The sequence below is a fragment of the Salvelinus sp. IW2-2015 genome, linkage group LG2 (genome assembly GCF_002910315.2).
Source record: "Salvelinus sp. IW2-2015 linkage group LG2, ASM291031v2, whole genome shotgun sequence".
NCBI classification, from domain to species: domain Eukaryota; kingdom Metazoa; phylum Chordata; class Actinopteri; order Salmoniformes; family Salmonidae; genus Salvelinus; species Salvelinus sp. IW2-2015.
The window spans coordinates 19,637,311-19,663,398 of NC_036839.1; the positions used below are offsets into that span (position 1 = coordinate 19,637,311).

Genomic DNA, 26,088 nt, shown 5'->3' on the forward strand with positions numbered 1-26,088 from the left:
TGTGGGAAGACTATTTCCTCAAAACCTAAAAAAGAATCAAAGTTAATTACAGGTCTATTTTAGCTTCAAAATTTACCAATGATGAAAAATAAATCTGACTTGCCACATGATACAGCTACCCACATACCTCAGTGCAGCACTTTGTTTGGCCTAGGCTTTGGAAGCTGTACTGTAACTGTAGGACAAATAGCATGTTTTTATGTCTCGTCATTTCAGTTTTAGTGAGAGGCAACAATAAATGATTTGCTTTGTGCGCACACAATTAATTACTGACACTACGTGCTCTTCAGGAGACTTTTTCTCACAAGTGTTTTAATGTTTTTGTACGTTCTTGTGACATGTCCCTCTGATGTTTGTACTGTGCTCTGTTCTGTGACATGTTTCTCATCCATCACTCTCTGTTGGCGGTGTGGTCGCCTGGCCAGGCGAGAAAAATGRAGAGTTAGCAAATACAGTGTTATTGTTCTCCAGGATTTCTGATTTATTTAGGCTGACCGCCCGAGACATAAAGGAGACTAGTCACTTCCCCCTCCAGACCTGGGTTCATTTACTATTTTAAATCATCGTTTGGCTTAATGGACCAATAGAATAGTCCCAAAATGGCAAACCATGCTCACATAGTACTTCAGGCAGACTAAAGCAAACGATCAAAGTATTTGAAAGATTTCAAATAGTATCTGAACCCAGGTCTGCCCTCCTCCCTCCCTACCACACTGTCTGTTCAGTAGGACTCCAGCCAAACAGCAAAAGGAAAACAGTGAAGCATGATTTACAGAAAGCAAACATTTTTACCTACTGTAGTTTGCTCTGTTAACATTTTATAAATTACATTTAATTTTTTATGGGGTAACATAAGGGCTAAAACATGTTGTGTCCCTTTAAACCAATCAGGCAATACTAGATTTTCCCTTTTAAATATTTTGCCGGGACTTTTGTACTGTGACCTGAATGCCAACATATCATGCCAGATGTTGCCTTAACTCATTCTAAATAAATGCTGTACAATTCATGGAAGAAGTGCTTGTGCATGATCTTATCTAGTCATGTTGTGCCAATTGACGTTATGTAAATATCATCTCCGTTTGTATATGCAATGTCTTTGTACATAATTGTATATATAGATGTGAAGGACTTTGTAACTTCATATTAAAGATGAAGACATGACCACTTAGCCAATGGTGTATGAGATAAATGTTATTTGAGTGACTCAAAAATACTACTGTGATGCTGGATACCATATTCAACCAATGGTCTGACCAAACTAGGCCTGAATACCCATTTTTGTTTATACTATCAGACAAGAGAATCAGCACGTTATTTCACTGAAGTTAAACAGTTAAATGCTTCGCTCTCACCATAGTAGGAATCAGTGGGTGATTCCTTTGTCAGGATCATTTGATAGATGTTACATTTTTTATAATGCTGCTGCATGCCATTACTATTTAGGTCCCACAAAAACATTTCACCGTTATTCCCCTGTTTTCCAGTCGTACTTTTTCCACAGATTGCAGAGTTTCCAGAAACTGCAGCCCAAACCCTAGCGTGACGCCTATAAATCTGCTGTGTTTTTCTACCCGTCGACCTTTCAGCAGCGGTGACGTCTGAGGATGACTCATCTGAACTGAGCAGACCTGTGTCATCTGTAGAATCAGCAGCGGTTCCTGATAGGCCATCCTTGGAGAGTTGTTGTAGGGGCCCATGATGCCCCGTTCTAATACTTAAGGGTGGAAAAGCAAACAAACGACCCTTCAGTCTGGACAGCGCTTATGCCCCCTGCTTGAGGAATGGCCATTATGTTGATCCACTTGAGAAAACAGTCTAAACAAGTTCCCAAATACAATACAACAGTAAAGTCTGTTTGGACTGGGTGATGTCCTTCATGGTAATTTATGGTCTTGTTCCAGTGGCCTCAGACCGCTCCCATAGTGGGACGTAAATTGGGAACATGACCCCAGTTGGATAGAACTCTAGGAGGGTCAGAGGTTAATATCCTGGGCCGTTTGTCCGCTCTGTGTCACAGATGGACTCTGCAGTGAAAATGAAGTCGACTTTGTTGTAGTTGTAAAGGTTTTCGGTTTCACTCAGAAGTGGCGTCTGTGGTAGCTGGGTTCATAGGAAAAATCTTGAAACAACCTAATCCATGGCAGTCAGTGGGAGAAAAATGTATTGTTCTTTTTTGTCTTTTTGGCTTCTCCTCTCAGGGCAGCCAAAACAGCAATAGCATTCTCAGGCTTTAGACCCTACAGTGTAATTTCCAATCCTTTTCATCCAAAGGGATTAGCCTCTCTCTTTTACCTCAGGATCTGTGGGGTGGTAATTTAAAGGTGACCTGTGAGAGAGTGTGTGGGAAAGGCGTTTCTCTATTTGGCTTTTTGTTTCAGTACTCAGATATACGTGTCCTTCACAGAGAGGTTGAACTCTTAGATTGAAGATGCCTGTTGTGCAACAACAGCAAAAACCTAGAATATGTCAATCCTCAAAACATAGCTCAAACCGAAAAAGTAACCTGTCATCACCAGCAAAGCTAACTTTGCAGATGAGCCGTAACATGTTTTTAGTGATTGCGATTGAGTGCAGTTTCAGGCCTGGTTGTTGAATGCCTGGCTGGCGAAGGCAGGGTTTGAAGAATGACCCTCATTGTATGAGGGCATGGCTGCATATCCTGTTCAGCTTCGACCGGCTGAGATTGTAATTACCCTTACAGAGGACTCTCAAGGAAGAGGTACAGTATCTGCAAACACATCAAGTCCTCTCACTGCAGGGAACACAACCCAGCATAGGCTCTCTGTGGATTCCTGTACATTGAAACAAGTGGTTGCCATTGGTAATGGTCACTGATAAAGTAGCCTACACATGGCATAACCTGGTAAGAGGGTGATAGTGGAGCTAGGCACAGTGCTTGTGATTCTGAAAATGGACAGAGTTTAAGGATACTACCTTGTATGAATGTTCATTTGATACAATTGCTATGCGTGTGTGAGCGTGCGTTTGTGAGTGTGTGCTAGATTTTCTGCAGACATAGTTTTATATAGAAAAAAAGTGTGATCTGTGTGTGGTCTACTCATGAAGCATCAGAGGACCGCATTGCATTACAAGAAACATTTATTAAAGCAAACACCACCAGCAGTGATTGACATGCTCCTAGGTCACCACGGGGTTTCCTCCAACTCCTTCTCATATTTATATAATTGATGTCATTACCAGCTCAATCTGACATCTTATTTATTTTCTCCCCAATTTCGATCTTGTGTCATCGCTGCAACTCCTCAACGGGCTCGGGAGAGGCGAAGATGGAGTCATGCGTCCTCTGAAACATGACGCCTAACCGTGCTCCTTAACACCCGCCAGCTTAACCCGGAAGCCAGCCGCACCAATGTGTTGGAGGAAACACTGTTCAACTGACGATGGGGTCAGCCTGCAGGCACCCGGCCCGCCACAAGGAGTCGCTAGGGCGTGATTAGCCAAGAAACCCCCCCCCCCCCCCGGCCAAACCCTCCTCTAACCCGGACGACGCTGAGCCAATTGTGCGCCGCCCTATAGGACTCCTGGCCACGGGCGGGTTTGGCACAGCCCGGCAATGAACCCTGGTCTGTAGTAACGCCCCTAGCACTGTTACAGATCAGACAACTGATAAAAGGAACATATAAAAAMATAAATGAAAACATTGAATTGTTTCATAAGTCTGGCTAATCAAATGTTTAAATCAAAGAATGAATGTGGTGCATGTTAGAATTATGAGTGAACAGCCCAGGCCCTAAAGATATAACACCCTGATTTGTCCCTGTGAATACTACTTACCATATAGGAAGCATTAGTGTAGTGTAGGCTACCAGTATAAGATGTCAAAAGATTGACCGTTTTGAAGAACTTCTATAAACGAAGACATGACCGTGGGAACAGGGTAAAAGAGGACAGCAATAGATGTTGCTGGGCGTAACCGCGGAAACAATCAGTGGATATTGATGTAAGTGTGAGCTCTTCTCCAGAGGAAGACACTGACAATAAGGAAGCATGTTGTGCAAAACCCCAATATATTTATGGAAGTTGTTTCTGGTTTGGAGGTGATCCAGGAGGTGTAACTGTTTTAGATGCGTTATGGGGATTCTGAGTCATGACAAGTTGTTGAAGAGCTAGCCTGAAAGACGGATGGTGTTCCCCGGCCCCTTTACAGTAAAGGGAAAGGACAGAGCTAACTTTCAACACCTGATTCTCAGAAAAGAAAAAGAGAAGACTGGTTGGTATGGAAGGGAATCACAAAAATAGATTTACTTTTCATGCCTTTCCTCCCATTTGGCAACACACACCTTTGCTCTACTGATCCAACTATGTCCCATGGAGCAAAGCACTCTAGTCTATACCCACGACTCCCGCACCGCAGCTTTCCCAGAAGCACCCTTTCTGTATGTTGTGTAAGTTGTGTTTGCTTTTGTCTGCCCAAGACAAAGTCATGTTCATTACAAATCCCTGTGCTAATCTGTGTCTCCATTTCATGAAAATCCTGGCGTGTAGGACTAACATGATTACGTGGTTGTGGTGATGTGAATGAAAAGACAGAGCACCAGTCCTGGCCTTGGTCAGCTCTGGGACTGCTCTGGCTACAATGTGGCTGATTGAGGGTAGTAGCAGGTTGCTATCACTGGCTACACTTTGTCTGACTGGGACCACTAGTAGGTCTCTGTCTGGAATTTGGTCTGGGGTTAGGGTTAGGGTTGAGGCTAGGGTTAGGATAGAGTTACGATGTGGCCATGAAGCTAGGGTTAGGTAGCCTGACGACTCACACTAAATTCTTCCGCTGCTCTATCGTTCGTTACATACTTTAGTCTGAAACTGCCATCATTGAAGTCGTTTGTGGTGACGAGGGACACGGGGGGGGGTGTTGCACAAAACATTAGTCGATTGGATCGTCTCTAACAAATCAGAGTATCAAAGCCAGTGACACATTTTCAAACTGTAGCTTTACCCACGTGTGTTCTGGCTCTGGCCCAACCCATCGGTTTCTGGACCAATCAGGCGGCCCGAATGTGTTTGCATTCGGTGAAGGGTTGGGGAGGTACTCAGATCCAGACTCATTGCAGAGAAGAAATGAACGTCTGTGGGCGTGACGTAGGGTTAGGGTTTTGGAACCTGGAACAGGATTACTGGTTCTGGGGATGTGAATGAAAGATCTGCTATTGTACATTAGTATAATGCAGATGAGGTACCGGTATAGATTTTAAAATGGATTCAGGACAATTTGAATGAATGCAGTCTAGTTCAGACAGTTAATAAAACAGGAAATGATGTGTTGTGGATAGTTTTGTTCTCCATTGTTGTTTTAAGTGGACAGACTTTGTGACACAGCTTTCCCACTCCCTGCAATCAGGTACATCCTCCTGACCTGGCTGAGCACTCACCCTGACTCAGTAAACTGGAAACAATATATTCAGCAAGCTCTGATGTCTTATGACTGACTGCATGCTGTGTGTTTTTGCAAGTGGTCCTTGGCGCCTGTTTGTCACAATTTTGTGGGTGGGGAGAGAGGTAGAGAGGGTGTAGGAGGAGGCTTGGCTTGAAGCACTGGGCATATTGTTGTTATGACATGRATTATCTGAATTAGGCCCATACATAATTATACCTACGGAGGAGCAGCTTCTATGAAGGAATTTTAGGCGCGTTCACACCGCACTTTAGCCCAGGGTTAACAAATGCTTGTGTGAACACAGGATAAACTAGACCAAGGCCAGTCTTAGCCTAGGGATAAGATAGCCTGGGGCTAAGAACAATGCAGTGTGAAAAGTCCTTTTGAATGTCTTTGAACTTCAGAGAGTTGGCTTAACGTTAGACCAGAGTTAGCTATCTAGCTAGCTAACAAGCTTGTGTGTGCACAGCGGCACCAGAATTTAAATAAAACATGTCTTATTGTTGTTAACAAATCCAATATGAAACGTGATAACTTTAGTATCCTTAAATAGCAATTAAAAWTTTTATACATTCTTTTCTAATAAAACATCTTTCTCCCTAATTTCGGAATCATAATGTCAGTAGGCTACAGTAAACTATACTTCAGAGGGGAAGGGGCAGGTAGCCTACATACACACTGGAAGATTTTCAGCTGGCAGGCAGGCAGGCTGGCAGGCAGGCTGGCTGGCAGGCACTGGGATACGTTTCTGAGTGACAGAGTGAGGACTTTGCATAGGCACTTTGTTGCATTTTTTGTGGGACACCAAAAAAATGCCTGGAATGTAAAAGAATGTTATTAACCGGTTCCCATGCTCGTTCCTGGTTCTGTTTCTGTTCCTCTAAAAATTGCGTTATTTTCCCGGTTTTCGGTTCTGTTCCTTGAACCAGTGCCAATCCCTGGATACAACTGATATGTTTTTGATACAACATAGAGTTTGTCCACACAAAAATGGTTACACAGCCTATGTTATTTCCACAATGTTTGTGTCATTATTTTTGTGCAGAAAAAATATTTTGTATCACAACCGTTGTGCCAATACATTGTAGATCAGTTGTACAATCTGTGTGTACAGAGCCCATGTGTTGAATTTTAGTTTGCGTGAGTTGATTAATGGTGTCCTAAATAGGCTATAGATTTCTGTGATCATTTCAATTGAATGTCGGAATTGAATTAATGAAATTCCTTGAAGAAAGGACCATTTCTTTTGGAGTCAGGTTTGATGTTAATTATTCATTCTTTATGCAAACTAACAAGTAACCAGTCTGACCTAGATATCAACCTTAATTAAATATTAATGCTGCTAACTTCCCCCTTACAATATTAATTATTGTGATAAATTCTGCCAGCATGTGCTTAAACCCCCACATATTTACAGTTTCAGATCAGTCTTGTTGTCGACAGGAGCAATTCAGATCAGCTCATATCAAGACCGACAGACAGCCTGCTGTCGGCTGTCTGGTCTGTCGGTCTGTCTGTCTGTCTGTCTGTCTGTCTGTCTGTCTGTCTGTCTGTCTGTCTGTCTGTCTGTCTGTCTGTCTGTCTGTCTGTCTGTCTGTCTGTCTTTCATATTTCCTTAATAAAGTAATTCCAAGGAGGGAGTCAAACTTTAGGAAATTATAATAACGCCCTCTTATCACTCACAACTCAACCTCCATTCTTCAGACAGGAAACTGAGACCAAAACTTTCAATACAGTTCTCATCCACATGTATAATATTCACACTGACCCCTTGGTTACAGTGAGTGAGTCTCAGTGGTGGGGAAAGGTAATGTAAATACATATTGACTGACTCACTATACATCAAAGACTTAATTAGCAATATTCCTTCAAGACAATAGCAGCAGTCCTCAAAACAACAAAAAAGGAGAGAAAAAAAAGTTGACATGCAAAACCTTGGCTAGCATTAGAGCTGGAAGCAGAAGGTGGAAAAAACATGTATTTGAACCTAGACGTATCTGTTAGACTGACAGACACAAACCACAGTGGGTAGGCCTACATAGGGATGAGAATGTGAGAGAAAAACCTCTGAGGCGTTGGTTTGAGACCTTTCAAAAGCAACAGACTTTTTATTAGTTGAGTGATGTGAATTGTCCAACTAGATTAACTTGTTTGCTGTCTGACGCTGGCCTGCCATCTCCACATCTTTGTCTTGCAGCCTGCCTGGGATGTTAGCTAATTGTTGTGTACAGCCTTATCTGTCAGCAGCATGGGGCCCTGCTTCAACAGTTAACCCTTCACTGGCTGATCTGAGATAAACCAACCCAAGAACTCGGCCCATGAGGTGATGGTTACTTCCATAATTCTGGAATTAGTACTAGTAATCAGTTCCAGAACATTTCTGCACTTTTTAGGATGTTCTCCTGTAATCCTTTTCACAGTTGTGTGGAGTCTGGTGTCCACACCCAGGCGTGGCTTTATACCCAGGATGTAACACCTGTTACAGAGACAATAAGTTGACTGTGTGTTTCTAAGCCAATTGGTTTACCGCATTTTAAGCATTAGCCAGGGTGCAGGGGTCCCAAGAAATATCAACAATATCATTCCAATATTTTTCTATTGCATATACAAACAAATCGTCTGTATCCACAGAAGATGCAATAATTTGGGATAGACATCCCTTTTCTCCAAGGAGAAAAATCTAACAAAAGGGTTCTTTGTTGCAGAAGTTTCAACAATTGTCTGTAGCGACCATGTAAATGTAACACAGAAAAACATCTTGTTCATTCAGATCCAATTAGAGCCAATAGAGAGCCATGTCAATCAGCGGTCACTGAGGCATGACCCAAGATCCCAAACATGTAAAGAGGCTCAAATGATACCTCCAACATGCAAGCAGATTCCAGACAGACTCAATGCTTCCAGGCTGTTGTCTGGTCTCTCTCCACTCGTGACGGTCACASGCACCGTTGTTTGATGCTGAGGCAGCCCCCCTGCCACGATGTCTAGCCTGGATAGCCTGATTAGTAAAGCCCCTTGTTCTGGAACCATATCTCACACACACAATCACATCCACCCCGATTAGGTCACACAACACACTATACTGGGGTTTATAAGTATCTGAGTTCAGTAGACATTGTGACTATTCCCTGACCTTTGTGGTAATGCAATGCATATGGTGCTTGTCTTTGGAGTGAATGGTTTGATTTGGTTAGATTAAACTGGCTGGGAAATATGGGACTTTAAAGTGATTTATAAACCTACATTGTACASATTTTCTCAGCCTTTTCTAAATGTTTAGTCTTGAATCTTTCTATTGCTTACATTATTAGACACTAATATTCCCCTTGCTGTTTGATGGCTGTACATTGTGTACAGTTCACAGAGCCTGTTTATATTAACATCTGTTTGAACGTATTGTACAACACACACAAACTCTATGAACATTCACCCCTGAGCTTTCCAGACAACAAACCCTTTGTGAAATCACTAAGTACTGTATCTGGGAGACAATAAGAGTTAAATAAAACACAGTGATTTTGTTATAAATGCCCAGTTCCTTAACAATATATATATTTTACTATAGAACAAAAGGAAATCTAGTCTATGGTGTTAACCCATGTGACAAGTACATTATGTCCAGGTCACAGCACCGCAGCCCTTGACCTTGTCGGTCTTATAAGAACACAGGGTGTTGGCCAACAGAGTTTGTACCCTGCTGTGATAAATACCACAGAGACCACTGGTTGGAGCAGTGCCCTCTTATTCAGTCTCAACAACTCTTGCATGCCTTGGCACTATTAGTGCACTAGTCCTATTTAACCCCTCTCTAAGGACATTGTAAACTGTACTAAATATGTGTTTCCCAGTTACTGACTTGATGTCGAGGTAATCTTACCATATGATCTTGCTTGCCAGCTCATCATAGAGAATAGCTTACAGTGTAACAGATTTACAACTTCTTTTTACTACCATTTATCTAAAAGTGCTGCTGAGGAAAGTGAGTGGGAAATATTTAAATGATTAGACATGTTAGAGCTTCTTTTATGGGTCTTTATCTGATAGGTACCATATTTTTCACCAAGACACCGTCTCTACAGGACAAACTGAATAAATATGCACTATAGCACTGCATGCATGGAAAGGTACAGCAGTAGGGCTAAGTAGAGCAGGAATGAATGGTCTCATCCATGTATCTACATGCTCAGTGTAAAGAGAAGCTGGTGAACTCTAAACCCTGTGTGACCTCATCATTGTCGAGGAAGTGTGAGAATTCAGTTGAACTAGGTCATGTTCACTCATCTTAGGCCTACTTACAGTGTCACGCCCATGTTGAGTGTTTGTAAATATCCCTAAAAAGATGATCAAGTGCATTTTGTGGAATAGCCTGTTTGGTAGGGRTCGGTTTTCTGGCACAACATTTGTACTCCAAGAATGAGGATAGAGAATCTATCAGCATAATTTCCAAAAGGTACAACTACAATTAATTTGAGATACTGTGACAGGAGACCCATCTGCTGAGCTTTACCTGGCACAGTAGAGGATAATAKAATACATGTTAAACAGTACCCCAGAGACATTCACTTCTACCACTGGTGACTCCCTATACAATAGCCTGAACTGAGACATGCTCATTTTAGCTTATCAAGTTCAAACACATGCCTGCTACAGTCAAGGAGAGATGTGGGTCATCAGGTCAAATCATTTCAAATGTAATTTTTTTACATGTTTATTTCATATCTCCCCTCACAACACRGATTTATCCATTTATATGAAGGTCACTTCAACAATCCCTGCTTCCCTTCTCCCAGAAAGAACTGACCACTGACAAGGTGATGTGTTTTATTGCATTTAATGTGTGGACCTCAGGACAAAAGCTGCCACAAGAATCACAGACCCTTTTAAAAACAGTTCATCTTGTAAAGTGACAGAGAGAGACAAGTGCTGCCCCTCTCTTCTAGACAAGTGCATTGATTACTGTCACAAGTACAATATTCAAGGATTCAATGGTTAACTGGATCTCAGGACCTGTGAACAAGACATGAGGTCTCTATTCTGAAGGCAACACGGATCAAATAAGAGCTCTTGAGATTAACCTCATGACATCAGAAAAGCTCAATTCTTACCTTTTGATAAAAATAGGGGTTTATCAACCCAAGTCAAGGGCAGCAGCAGGTCCCCATGTTTTTCTTATCTAGCTGCAGGATTGATTCTACTATGAAAATCTCATCTGGGCAGAGTCAAGCCACCCTTAACGGGGAAATCCACTCAAACTATATATATTTTTTGTCCACTGTTAATACAGTCCCAAAATGTTTTATATGTCAGCAGTCAAGTTCAAGATATTGGACTTTGAAGAAGCAAAGTGTCACTTACCACATCACGAAAATAAAAAAATACCCAAAGACAATTTGAGTGGATTTTTCCTCCACCTTCTATTTCACATTCAATGTAACTTTTATTTATACAGATAAATCTCATTGAGATAAAATCTATTTCGCAAGAGAGACCCTTTTCAATCAGGCCAACCACAATACACTAAAGGAACAGACAGAGATGCTGAAAATAAATATATTATAATGGTAAAACTGTCAYGGATCATGGTTGTGGGTATTTCACAATATCGGTGTACCATACTACTATTTTGAAGGTTTCTATACAAATGTGAAGTACAAATAAAAAGCAAATAGTAGTTAAGGGCTGTGTAAAGAGCCTTGACACGTCAAGGTTTAATAGCAACCACATACCAGACACTCTCCCATCATTCAGGTTTAGTTCCCTTGCAGCTTTTTCATGATAAGGCTATGGGGAGGTGCGCTGGTGAAAACTGTCCCCACGAAAACATGCGTCCCCCACAATGCGTGGCGGATGACTTTGCAGCAGCCCAGGTCCTCGATGCTAAAGCCCAGGTTACGGTACCTCTCATCTGTCTCAAACAGTGTGTTGTTGGTGTACGACCCAAAGAACTGGAGGAAACAAACACATGGGAAAAGATCTGAATACTGCTTGTTTTGAAAGATTTAAGTTGAACAATATAAATCCATTTCAAATCGTCAAGAAGACCACACAACTGCCATCCCTGTCTCACGAACTGTACTGTTCATAAAATATTACAGAAAGATCTATTCCTGTAGCATAGTACTAATCCTTAAGCAGCCATTTTAGTCACTTCTTACTGCCAGGCCTGAGGATGGGTCTATGAAGTCAGCCCAGAAGCCTTCTGTCCTCAGGGCATAACAGATTTCCTTGGCACCGGCAACAAACTGCAACAGAACAATGCAACAACAAATTTACCTTCGACAATTGATTTGATTTTGATTTTCCATTCAAGCATTCCAATTTTGTACTGATACAAACATYTGTAATAGTGACCAACATTCTGATTGTGTTGTTAACTACAAACGTGTGGAGGAACCTACATGACCTGCTTGCTATATGTATATATATTTTTTTCAGATACAAAAGAGACCATCTGTTCAAACACATTGTTATTGGTAATCATATCACCATCAAAGATGGCAACACGCAACAAGTGCTGTTGTAGAGATCTAGCCTATTGCTGGGATGGGAGGAGGGTGCGTGTCAGGGTGTAGTAAATGAGTGCAGTCAAGGGGGTCAGCGGCACAATTAGAGCGATTCTCAACCAAGGGCATGTTAACCAGACGGTGAATAACGCACATTGTCACAAACAAGCCCTGCTCTAAAACGCACTGCCCTCACACACACACACACACACGCACACGCACACGCACACGCACACACACACACACGACTACTAACAGAAGTCTTCTATTGTAATGCTGAGATTGGGAATATGTAATGCACAACCACATTATCATAAACAAAAGAGTACTTGCTACAAATAGGTACTTGCTAATACTTAGAGGCATTGAGTCTGAAAGACTATGTACAGTTGAATCCTTTCAATTCCTTAAATGTAGTTCTCAGAGGAAAACAGACTGGGTTAAAATATACATGTGTTTGCCATACACCAGCAACTCATAACTCCCTACAACTTCAGACAGTAAAAAAATAAAWAWAAAAATTTCCTCAGTGGTTCTGATAGACAGTTCATGTTGTTCATATGCTATGGGTAAAACTACCCACGGTGTTGTGACACCAACTCACTTTGTCTAGCATCAACTCCCTCTCTTTGTCCACCTCCTCACACCACGCTGTCATGTCGTTCTGAGTCTTCTGGGTCACCGTGACAACCGTCATGGCGTTGTTAGGGGCCTCAGGGAACATTGACTCAAAATCTGCAAACACATGGGGAGACATGCATGGTCAAAAACTATACATGACCATCACACCAAGAGTTATTATGCTTGATGTACATTCCTTTAGTGTTTGAGCCCCCTCTACTGGATACATGTAGAATCTCAACATCAATCTCACAAACACRGAAGAGGTAAACACTTTCACCTCTTTTTCCCTATCCATTCCCCATTTAAGATGTGGAAAAAATAAACACATAGACAAAGTATATCAACAAGTTTGAAAGTATAACAATGTGCCAGAAAATGTGTGTAGCATGATCAGTGTCTGCTTTTACAGTGCATTTGGAAAGTATTCAGACCCCTTGACTTTTTCCACATCTTGCACAGCTGTATTTTAGGGGTTGATCAAATTATTCTCTGCAGATCCTCTCAAGCTCCGTCAGGTTGGATGGATAGCGTCTCTGCACAGGTATTTTCAGGTCTCTCCAGAGATGTTTGATCGGGTTCAAGTTCGGGCTCTGGCTGGGCCACTCAAGGACATTCAGAYACTTGTCCCGAAGCCACTCCTGCATTGTCTTGGCTGTGTGCTTAGGGTCTTTGTCCTGTTGGAAGGTGAACCTTCGCCCCAGTCTGAATTCCTGAGTGCTCTGGAGCAGGTTTTCATCAAGGATCTCTCTGTACTTTGCTCCGTTCATCTTTTCCTCGATCCTGACTAGTCTCCCAGTCCCTGGCACTGAAAGCATCCCCAAAGCATGATGCTGTCACCACCATYGATCAGCGTAGGGATGGTGCCAGGCCAAAGAGTTCAATCTTGGCATCATTAGACCAGACAATCTTGTTTTTCATGGTCAGAGTCCTTTAGGTGCCTTTTGGCAAACTCCAAGCGGGCTGCCATGTGCCTTTAATTGAGGTCTGGCCACTCTACCATAAAGGCCTGTTTGGTGGAGTGCTGCAGAGATGGTTGTCCTTCTGGAAGATGTCAAAATGATCATCGGGTTCTTGGTCACCTCCCTGACTAAGGCCCCTTCTCCCCCAATTGCTCAGTTTGGCCGGGAGGCCAGCTCTAGGAAGAGTCTTGGTGGTTCCAAATTTCTTCAATTTAAGAATGATGGAGGCRACTGTTCTTGGGGACCTTCAACGCTGCCGACATTTTTTGGTACCCTTCCACAGATCTGTGCCTTAATGAAATACTATCTCGGAGCTCTACGGACAATTCCTTTGACCTCATGGCTTGTTTTTGCTCTGACATACACTGTCAACTGTGGGATCTTATATAGTCAGGTGTGTGCCTTTCCAAAACATTTACAATCAATTGAATTTACCACAGGTGGACTCCAATCAAGTTGAAGAAACATCTCAAGAATGATCAATGGAGCACTTTCGAGTCTCATAGCAAAGGGTCTGAATACTTACGTAAATAAGGTATTTCTGTTTTTATTCGTTTTAATCAATTTTCAAAAATGTATAAAAACTGTTTTTGCTTTGTCATTATGGGGTATTGTGTGTAGATTGATGAGGAAAAACATGCATTTAATACATTTTAGAATGAGGATATGTGGAAAAACAGAATGGGTCTGAATACTTTCTGAATGCACTGTATTTTGTGCATTTTTACAGAAAGTAAGACTGCTCACATAGGGCTATATCTGTTTGGTGAAAGGAAAACAATCATATATGTACCTTTCTTCAGCAGCTCAGGGCAAGACTGTATCGCACACTCTACATTGGAGTTATCAAAGTACTGTTCTGCTCGGTTGACTATTTGTTCAGGGGGATCAGCCTCTTTCCCCTAAGACAAACAATCATGGAACGTTGCTCAGAAAACCAAACATCCCTGAATATTACACTGCATAATATGCATATGCTTCATTATCACCAGAAGAAATGTATGTCAATAGTGAAACCAACCACACTTACTTGGAACTCGCCGACAAATTGGGCAAGGATGAACTCATGCCTCTCGCTGCTGGAGGGAACAGTCAGCACGTCGGGAACTGTCCGGTGGACTGGGCCTTTAATCTTCTGTTCTGCTGTGCCTTCCAGGTGGCAGTCAAAGCCTGAGTTACCTGGCAGTTGGAAGCGCTGGTCCTGAGGCCCGAACGGACCCATACTATCATCTGGCCAAACTGTCCTGGGTCCTGACAATGAGACATAATTTAACAAGAAGTTGATCCAATTATTGAMCCAATTGATTCACATACCTTCTGAATAACAGACAGTTGGTATATGACGTTCACATTCAGGCAACTTCAGTATCATCATTGTGATTAGAGGTCTGCACTTACCAAGGTCAGGGGGTGTGACTGCTACACAAGGCTCATCAGAGCCAGATGATCCAGCACCAGAGAATGTTCTCTGGTTGGTTCCAGCAATCCGCCGGACCAGTACATGAAGCCCTGGCAGGTAAGTCACCAGCCTGGCTCTGCTACAGAGCACCTGAGGAACAGAGAAGGAACATCCCCATCAGGACACACACGACACAAGCATTAAGTGTGTGTGTGTGACGTTGGATTCTGATCAAATCTGGAAGTCTCTGTCAAATAGACTTACACTGGCCATCCTGTTGGGCCTCTCCCTCTTCTGTTATTCACTTGCAAAACTGCAAAAGACAAAGTAATAAATTAACCAACTGCATAAATCTCATTGAGATAAATCTCATTAGACACAAAACACTGAAAGTAGGTGCATAAACTGATTATCATCAAGCTAAATAGCTCAAAACAAACAGCAGTTGACTGTCAACAGGCTAACTTGCTGGCTACAAATAATTTGAATCACAATTCAGAATATCCTTACCCCGTAGTACCGTCACTTAGTGCTCATTGACAACTATTTCAGACGACATAGCTGCCACAACATTACATAACAGGGTACAGCAGGACTGTAGGGAATGTTAGCTAGCTAGCCAGCTAATGTTAGCTAACTAAAAAGTGAGAGCTGTGGTGTATTCATTGGTCAGATTCTGTTGCAAAATGTTTTGCAACAGAAACCGTTTACTCCAAATGCTCTTGCAACATGACGTAAAAGATGTTGGGTTCTTAAATGGAATTTGTAGTTCATTTTAATGTTATGGCAAAGACAGTAAGTACTGTATGGTTTCCTGACCATTCCAATCTGAATAGTCTGTGAAGTGTTTGGCACAAGCTTCACAACTATAAATTATACATTCTTCCATGCTCTAAAGTGGAGTGAAGTCCACAGGGTTCCTTCCACCTTCGTTTCCCAACAGCCCAAATGTTTTGCAACAGAATKCAACTAATGAATACACCCCTGCTCGCTAAACTGCAGTACATATATTTTCAGTTTACATAGGGACGGCAGGTAGCCTAGTGGTTAGAGCTGACAAGGTAAAAATCTGTCGTTCTGCCCCTGAACAAAGCAGTTAACCCAGTGTTCCCCGATAGGCCGTCATTGTAAATAAGAATTTGTTCTTAGCTGACTTACCTAGTTAAATAAAGGTTAAATAAAATAATTTTAAAAATTGGTTTGATATTTGGAGTTTGCTCATCAATAACTCTACGACTGTCCCTAAACCACCTGAGCGCCAATTGACGGGTGGTATATCTGGAATCAGATAACAATAGAGCACAAAATACAGCCTTTTTCCCCTCAGTTTTGTTTACAAAAAGTGACTTATGTGCTGGCTGCTAAGGGATCATCTTAAAAGTGCGATCAGCCAAATCTGGTATTCACAGAACAATTACATTTTAAAATGTTAACTTCTTGACGCTAGGAGGCAGAATGTTTACGTTTGAAAAAATAACGTTCCCAATGTAAACGGCCTATTTCTCAGGCCCAGATGCTAGAATATACATATAATTGACAGATTAGGATAGAAAACACTCTAAAGTTTCCAAAACTGTTAAAATATTGTCTGTGAGTATAACAGAACTGATTTTGCAGGCGAAAACCTGAGGAAATCCAACACGGAAGTGCCTCTTATTTTGAAAAATCCCTGTTCCATTGCCTGCCTATCCTCCATTTAAAGGGATYTCAACCAGATTCCAATGGCTTCCACAGGTTGTGAACAGTCTTTAGACATAGTTTCAAGCTTTTATTCTGAAAAATGAGCGAGATTTATCAAATCTCGCTCATCAGTGTCCTTGATTAGTTCTTGCGCGCGAAAGTTGTAGCTCGACATTTTATTTCTGTCTTGTATTGAATTACTTTACCCTCCGGTTGAAATATTATTGATTATTTATGTTAAAAACAACCTGAAGATTGATTATAAAAACGTTTGACATGTTTCTACGAACTTTACGGATACTATTTGGAATTTTCGTCTGCCCTTCAAGACCGGCACGAGCCTGTGGATTACTGAACATAACGCGCAAACCAAATGGAGGTTTTTGGATATAAAAATCATCTTTATCGAACAAAAGGAACATTTATTGTGTAAKTGGGAGTCTCGTGAGTGCAAACATCCGAAGATCATCAAAGGTAAGCAATTCATTTTATTGCTTTTCTGACTTTCGTGACCAATCTACATTGCTGCTAGGTGTTCGTAATGTTTTGTCTAGTGATCGATAAACTCACACAAACGCTTGGATTGCTTTCGCTGTAAAGCATATTTTCAAAATCTGACACGACGGGTGGATTAACAACAAGCTAAACTTGTGATTTCATGAATATAAATATTTGTAGCAATTTTTGGGGAATTTGGCGCTCTGCAATTCAGCGGTTGTTGATGACAATTATCCCGCTAAAGGGATCCGTGCGCCAAGAGGTTTTAACTGACTTGCCTAATTAAATAAAGGTTAAATACTTTTAAAAAATGGGTCTTAGTAGTTAGAGCTAAGTAATTAAAATGAGGCCCTATGTAGTGTGTAATCTGCATATAGGTCTAACCCTCCTGAAAGGGAATGTAAAAACGTATATTTTGTTTACATTCAATCCCCAATATTGCACTTTTACGACTGTCCCTAAACCACCTGAGCGCCAGAAATCAGCATAATGCCTCCTTCTCTGTTAAGGAAAGTGCTCTCTAACATCATCTGATTCTCGATATATCCTATCATCATCCTATGACTCCGTCTGAGAGCTATTGACGAGAAAACTCCGAATATCGAAAGTAAAACCAAATTTAATGAGGTGCAAGACAACACAGCTAACGTACTAGCTAGCTCTACGTTAGCCGATTTATATTAGTTTAGGCTCTGACAATAAATGTAATATATTTACCTTAAATAAATTCGTTGAAGAATATCCCCTTCTTGCAAACATAAATCAATACAATACGTTGAAAAGTATAAGTCTTATCTGTGTTTATCCTTGACCTAACTTTAGCTCGCCTYCCATCTATCTGCTTCACCTTTCGTTGTGCACATGCGCGCTTACGTGAGTAAATGACGGGACCCTACGAGCGACCAAAATGGCTTGACGTAACAAGGTTGCAAAAAATAAATAACATCAAAATGCAGAATCATGTTTGCACACTAGATGTCGTTATATCCCTATCCATGAGTGGCAGCATGTACCTACAGATTGATCCCTGCAAAGGCAATTCTAAGGAGAGTTTCAGACAAAAATGAATGTGAAAGTTTTCGTCAGTGTTTCTTGTGGCACTGTAATTAGTGGCTAACCTGTATAATGTATAAAATAATCCTCAAACTCCCGTTCAGATGAGAGCTTTGTACCTGAAGAGCAGTGCTAGAGGTGCCCCTACTGACCCTGGTTCGATTCTAGGCTGTTTCACAACCGTCCATGATTGGGAGTACCATAGGGCGGCGCACAATTGGCCCAGTGTCGTGCAGGTTAGGATTTGGCAGGGGTAGGCCGTCATTGTAAATAAGAATTTGTTCTTAACTGACCTGCCTAGTTAAATATAGGTAAAATATAGAGGTTGCTGTGCTAATGAGGGCATTCGATTAATGAACCGGGTTAACATAAATTTTGGAACGTTCTGATTTGAGAAGGGCGGTCTCTCACCACTTTTGCCTGTTCACGCCCGTTAATCAAACTCCCTCAATGTATTTATTTGAGTGCAACCGTTCTGTGGACCAGTCTGTTGAGAACAAATGTTTGTTCTTGAAGTGCAGTCGCATAAACRTTCAAGCGCTATTATGAAACTGGCTCTCATGAGGACCGCCACAGGATAGGAASKCCCAGAGATACCTCTGCTGCAGAGGATAAATTCATTAGAATAACTGCACCTGAGATTGCAGCCCAAATAAATGCTTCACAGAGTTCAAGTACAGACACAGTTCAACATCAACTGTTCAGAGAAGACTGCACGAATAAGGCATTCATGGTCGAATTTCTGCAATGAAACCACTAATAAAGGACACCAATAAGAAGAAGAGACTTCCTTGGGCCAAGAAACACGAGCAATGGACATTAGAACAGTGGAAATCTGTCCTATMGTCCAAATTTGAGATTTTTGGGTCCAACCGTTGTGTCTTTGTGAGACGCAGAGTAGGTGAARGGATGATATCCATGTGTGTGGTTCCCACAGTGAAGCATGGAGGAGGAGGTGTGATGGTGTGGGGGTGCTTTGCTGGTGACACTGTCAGTGATTTATTTAGAATTCAAGGCACACTTAACCAGCATGGCTACCACAGCATTCTGCAGCGATATGCCATCCTATCTGGTTTTCGGTTAGTGGGACTATCATTTGATTTTCAACAGGACAATGACCCGAACTCCCGGGTGGCGCAGTGGTCTAAGGCTCACTGCATCGCAGTGCTAGCCGTGCCACCAGAGGTTCTGGGTTCAAGCCCAGGCTCTGTCGCAGCCGGCCGCGACCGGGAGGTCCATGGGGCGACGCACAATTGGCCTAGCGTCATCCGGATTAGGGAGGGTTTGGCCGGCAGGGATATCCTTGTCTCATCGCGCACTAGCAACTCCTGTGTTGGGCCAGGCGCAGTGCACGCTGACCAGGTCGCCAGGTGCACGGTGTTTCCTCCGACACATTGGTGCGGCTGGCTTCTGGGTTGGATGTGCATTGTGTCAAGAAGCAGTGCGGCTAGGTTGGGTTGTGTTTCGGAGGACGCATGGCTCTCGACCTTCGCCTCTCCCGAGTCCGTACGGGAGTTGCAGCGATGAGACAAGACTGTAACTACTACAAATTGGATACCACGTAATTGGGGAGAAAAAAGGGGCTAAAAAAATAATTTGAAAAAAAACAACAGGATAATGACCCAAAACACACCTCCACGCTGTGTAAGAGCTATTTGACCAATAAGGAGAGTGTTGGAGTGCTGCATCAGATGACCTCCACAATCACCCGACCTAAAKCCAATTGAGATGGTTTGGGATGAGTTGGATCTCAGAGTGGAGGAAAATCAGCCAACAAGTGCTCAGCATATGTGGAAACTCCTTCAAGACTGTTGAAAAAGCATTCCGGGTGAAGCTGGTTGAGAGAATGCCAAGTGTGTGCAAAGCTGTCATCAAGGCAAAGGGTGGCAACTTTGAAGAATCTAAAATATGTTTTGATTTGTTTAACACTTTTTTGGTTACTACATGATTCCATATGTGTTATTTCATAGTTTTGATGTCTTCACTATTATTCTACAATGTAGAAAATAGTCAAAATAAAGAAAAACCCTTGAATGAATAGGTGTGTCTAAACTTTTGAATGAAACTGTATATATATATAAAATATCTAATATCTACTCAGCCTMGAAGATGAAGCCGTTTGCATCTGAGAATATTATTCACAATGTGCAAGTAATGAAGAACGTTTATAACAGATATCAAGAGCTTGATATGAAGTAAACTGAAACAAAACTGCTGCATGATGCCAAAGCTGACCTCTACCCCCTCACCCTGTCCCCCACGTCCTCTGAAACCATAACAAGCTACACTGTGAAATTAACTTGCTTGTCATTCAGCCGCTGAAGAGTTGGAAGTTAATTGAAAGGCTGGTCTCCTCCCTCTGTGTCAGAGGGGTCACGATGTTATGGAGTAATGGTCTGGAAACAAAGCATTAAAGGGACATTTTTAAAATGTTCAACTTCATGTTCATCAACTCCAGCACCACCCTAACGTCAATGTAACGGATGTGAAATGGCTAGCTAGTTAGCGGGTACGCGCTACTAGCGTTTCAATCAGTTACGTCACTTGCTCTGAAACCTAGAAGTAGTGTTGCACCTTGCTCTGCAAGGGCCGCGCTTTTGTGGAGCGATGGTAACGACGCTTCGTGGGTGTCAGTTGTTGATGTGTGCAGAAGGTCCCTGGTTCGCGCCGTGTCGGGGCGAGGGACGGTTTCAAAGTTATACTGTTACATCAACATATGTGAAAATGTGTGCGTTTCTATGTTTACAGTTAAATTGCCTACTAATTGTGTGCTGATTGGTTAATGATGTCATTGGAAACACTTATCTTCCCTCTATCTTTTTTACAAAAAAAACCAATAGAAATGCGCCATTTTCACATATGTCGATGTTGGTTTGGTTCGGGATGATGAATATGAAGTAAAAACAATTGTAAGATTCCTGACCGGTAAAACAGAAAGTTTGTTAAACGTTCTGAGAATGGAAGTGAACCTGGGAATCCCTGTTCTGGGAATGTACATGTTTAGGTTGCTGGACAGTTCTGAAAACGTTTTACTATGGTCCCCTGAGCGTTTCTGGGAGGTTTTTTATCAACTTTGTGAGAATGAAATTATATGGTAATTTGAAGGTAATTAAATAATGTTCTGAGAACATGTTTCAGTAAGACTTTTAACAACACTGCTAGCTTAGGTTAACTGTTTTGAACTCCAAGCACAGATAGGACACATGGAAATCAGTGGCAGTCAGTGCCGTTTTAGATGATTGAGGATGATACTTTTTTTATGAGCATGACCTTATTTCTATTAAAGCATATTGGATTACTGTCATATTCACCCCCCCCCCCCCCCCCCCACCCCCCCAGCTAATTTAAACATCTATAGGTTTAGGTTACATGATACTAAAATGTTCCCTAAACCAGTCATGAGGTTGCTACAACCTAGCTTATGAATTAAAGTTTACAACGTAGATGCACAGGTCCCAGGAAAATGAGGAACAATCAAGGTGACAGACAGTGACACATTCAATACCGCCATGCACACTCTTGCCTGCATCTAGCTGATCTAGGGTGTAATCATTAGTCCAACAGTTGCAAACYAGAGTTTCTATTGGACAAAAACAAACATGTTTATCCCAGTTTTGATCCGTTTGCTTTCTTTTAAGAAATGTTTTCAACAGAATCGGCGGAATGAATACACCCCTGATCACATGCAAACACAGTTCACTTTCATAGCAGCCACATACAAACAGCAGGATCACTTTGCTCGTTAATTCCTTCTTGCATCTACCCACTCTCCTCCTCACCTTTTCCCTTCGCTTGTGTACTTCAGTGCACAACACATCAGCTGTCTGTGACCAGGCTAAAAAACCTTTCAAAGCCAAACCTTCATATCATAACCGCTAACCTCTATACACAGCCTACATAATTGTCACCATATTTGCTAACGTCAAAGTCACCAAAGCTACAATAACTAACGCGTTAGTATAAACCCGCTACAATCATGCAGTGCAGTGTACAGACAGCAAGCAGTTTAGCAGTTACACTGGCGGGCCCCGGTAGCAATAATTTAATAAAACCAAAAGCTTACCTTGACTTGGAAAAGTTCCAGTGTTGTATAGCCATAGCCAGCTAGCTAACATGGCATCCCTCACTGTTTGAGCCTGGTTTTTGAGTAGGCTAAACTAGCTAGCTGCATTTGCTAGCTAAGTAGCAAATGCTATTTTTATMAAATTCACTGAGGGGGATGTTCCTCCCCTTCCCTTCTTCCTCTGAAAAGCCTCCACTGCCTCCACTAGCGTACCATGTAAATGTATAACATTCTTAGAACATTCTTAGAACCTTCTTTGAACGTTACTAATGTTTTCTTGTGTTTTTTATGGAATGTTTTCTTAAAGTTCTAAGAACATGACTTTAAATAGAACCATGAGGAAACCTGATGAAAACATTATGCTGAAGTACTGTAATTCCCACCTACGAAACATATGGTTATCAGCACGATATGTGCTAGCTCGATATCCTGCACCAATCCCAGAATGTTGTGGGAAGGTTGTATGTAAAATAACCATAGGGCACACTCTTACCAAGCTCTAAGAAACATATGGTTCTCAGAACGTTATGTGATAGCTGGGAATTGACTGTCATCTTTGTAAACCTAATATTTCGCAGATCCATAATGTCATTGTCAGTATTGCTAGCATCCAGGCCAAATAGCCAATCAACCAGATGCACATTTTACTAGCTGTATACTGAGGTAGCCTAAGAAATAATAAGTACTGACATTATTAACCTTGCGTTTTATTATTCATAATAATGTTCCAGTTATGTGATCATTTTGATTTATTGATTGTGCCTTATAACAGCCCTAGACCCCTGATCATAAAATCAGCCTTTCTTCACTATATAATTCAATACTCTGCCACAAAAATATGCAGAATACAATTGAAATACACACGAGGGCTTTAGTGTTCTCAAATGTCTTGGTAAAGACCACAGTAGGTGTGAATATGAGGAGCCCTCCCAAAACAGGAAACTGGCAGTGTCAGTATAATGTAACGTAGCCTGTTTTGTGCAGTTTGTATGTGTTTGAATTAGATTTAGATTTGACTCATTCAATCTACTGGTCTCTGGTTTTGCCTCACCTGTTGAAAACTCACTGAGGGTCTGAACKTGAAAGGAGATGACATCCATTCACCTGCATTCACTCACCATGCTCTCCCTCTGACTGAGCAGAGAGAAAGTGACATGGATGTACCGTGCCATTTTGGTCATACTAATTAATTAAATAGATGTAGTTTAAAACAACTCATGCTGTTGTTATATATACTGTTTAAATATATGCTGTGAATACATATGAAAAGAAAGCTAGATTGTTGTTGTTGTACTGAGAGTTGAAGTCGGAAGTTTACATACACCTTAGCCAAATACATTTAAACTCAGTTTTTCACAATTCCTGACATTTAATCCTTGTAAAAAATTCCCTGTCTTAGGTCAGTTAGGATCACCACTTTATTTTAAGAATGTGAAATGTCAGAATAATAGTAGAGATAATGATTTATTTCAGCTTTTATTTKTTTCATCACATTCCCAGTGSGTCAGAAGTTTACATACACTCAATTAGTATTTGGTAGCGTTGCCTTTAAATTGTTTAACTTGGGTGAAACGTTTTAGGTAGCCTTCCACAATAAGTTGCCTGCCTCTCAGTCCGGAGCTGCCCTTCAGTCCAGAGCTGCCCTTCAGTCCGGAGCTGCCCTTCAGTCCGGAGCTGCCCCTCAGTCCGGAGCTGCCCCTCAGTCCGGAGCTGCCCCTCCGTCCGGAGCTGCCCCTCCGTCCGGAGCTGCCCCTCAGTCCAGTGGGGCCCTTTAGTAGGGTTGCCAGTCCTAGGTTGGCGGCGAGGGTCGCCGCTCAAAGGACGCTACTAAAGCGGAATAAGACTATGGTGTAGTGGGGTCCAAGTCCAGTGCCAGAGCCGCCACCGCGGACAGATGCCCACCCAGACCCTCCCCTATAGGTTCAGGTTTTGCGGCCGGAGTCCGCACCTTGGGGGGGTACTGTCACGTTCTGACCTTAGTTCTTTTGTATTTTCTTTGTTTTAGTATGGTCAGGGCGTGAGTTGGGTGGGTTATCTATGTTTTGTGTTTCTATGTTGGGTTTTTCTTTTGGCCTGATATGGTTCTCAAACAGAGGCAGGTGTTAGTCATTGTCTCTGATTGGGAACCATATTTAGGTAGCCTGTTTTCTGTTGTGTTTTGTGGGTGGTTGTCTTCCGTGTCTGTGTGTTCCACACGGAACTGTTTCGGTTTTCGTTCAATTTATTGTTTTGTATTTCAGTGTTCAGTTTGTTCTATTAAAGTTTCATCATGAACACTTACCACGCTGCGCTTTGGTCCTCCTCTCTTTCTCCAGACGAAGATCGTTACAATTATGGCCAAACAGTTCTATTTTTGTTTTATCAGATCAGAGGACATTTCTCCAAAAAGTACAATCTTTGTCTCCATGTGCAGTTGCAAACCGTAGTCTGTCTTTTTTATGGCGGTTTTGGAGCAGTGGCTTCTTCCTTGCTGAGCGGCCTTTCAGGTTATGTCGATATAGGACTCGTTTTACTGTGGATATAGATACTTTCGTACCTGTTTCCTCCAGCATCTTCACAAGCTCCTTTGCTGTTGTTCTGGGATTGACTTACACTTTTCGCACCGAAGTACGTTCATCTCTAGGAGACAGAACGCGTCTCCTTCCTGAGCGGTATGACGGCTGCGTGGTCCCATGGTGTTTATACTTGCGCACTATTGTTTGTACAGATGAACGTACAATTTTTTTTCTGAGGTCTTGGCTGATTTATTTTTGATTTTCCCATGATGTCAAGCAAAGAGGCAGTGAATTTGAAGGTATGCCTTGAAATACATCCACAGGTATACCTCCAATTGACTCAAATTATGTCAATTAGCCTATCAGAAGCTTCTAAAGCCATGACATAATTTTCTGGAATATTTCAATCTGTTTAAAGGCACAGTCAACAAGTGTATGTAAACTTCTGACCCACTGGAATTGTGATACAGTGAATTATAAGTGAAATAATCTGTCTGTAAACAATTGTTGGAAAAATGWCTTGTGTCATGCACAAAGTAGATGTCCTGACCGACTTGCCAAAACTATAGTTTGTTAACAAGAAATTTGTGGAGTGGTTGAAAAACGAGTTTTAATGACTCCAACTTAAGTGTATGTAAACCTCCGACTTCAACTGTATATAAGCTTAGTATAATTTCCATTTGAGACTTATCAGCTGAACACCAGGCAAACTGCATGCAAGAGAGTAGGTGGAGAAAATGCTCCGCTTATTACGTCTCTCTGTTCACACAATTACACTTTATTGGCCTTTGCTGAATGTCACCGTTAAAGCCTGAATCGCAGCAGCAAGATGCTTTTGTACCTTTATTCAGCTCTATGGAGTGATAAAAATATGGTGTTTGTAAATTGGCTGTCATTAAACTAGGTGTTTTGCAGGAGGTGTGAAACTCACTGCATCCCAAAAGATGCTTTACAATCTGTTACTGTTAAAGAATCTTCATAAATTTTTTTTTTTAATTGCTTGAAATTAAACATATTCCTGACTGCTCATATAAACTCATCAAAAAAAGAAACGTCCTCTCACTGTCAACTGCGTTTATTTTCAGCAAACTTAATTAACGTGTAAATATTTGTATGAACATAACAAGATTCAACAACTGAGACATAAACTGAACAAGTTCCACAGACATGTGACTGACAGAAATGGAATAATGCACCAGATTTGCCAGTTCTTGCTGTGAGATGTTACCCTACTCTTCCACCAAGGCACCTGCAAGTCCCCGGACATTTCTGGAGGGAATGGCCCTAGCCCTCACCCTCCGATCCAACAGGTCCCAGACGTGCTCAATGGGATTGAGATCCGGGCTCTTCGCTGGCCATGGCAGAACACAGACATTCCTGTCCTGCAGGAAATCACGCACAGAGCGAGCAGTACGG

General features: G+C 41.8%; 1 protein-coding gene across 1 annotated transcript; it reads right to left on the bottom strand.

The window, feature by feature from the left end:
• Positions 1-10,784: 10,784 nt before the first annotated feature.
• Positions 10,785-17,946, bottom strand: mmadhcb (metabolism of cobalamin associated Db). Its single transcript, XM_024005263.2, has 8 exons — positions 17,779-17,946; positions 15,148-15,196; positions 14,883-15,033; positions 14,515-14,735; positions 14,278-14,386; positions 12,506-12,636; positions 11,554-11,640; positions 10,785-11,343 (listed from the first exon to the last, which is right to left on the bottom strand). The coding sequence occupies exons 2-8, from the start codon at positions 15,154-15,156 to the stop codon at positions 11,149-11,151; spliced, it is 903 nt and encodes a 300-aa protein (XP_023861031.1). The 5' UTR covers positions 15,157-15,196; positions 17,779-17,946; the 3' UTR covers positions 10,785-11,148.
• Between the last annotated feature and the right edge of the window lie 8,142 nt (positions 17,947-26,088).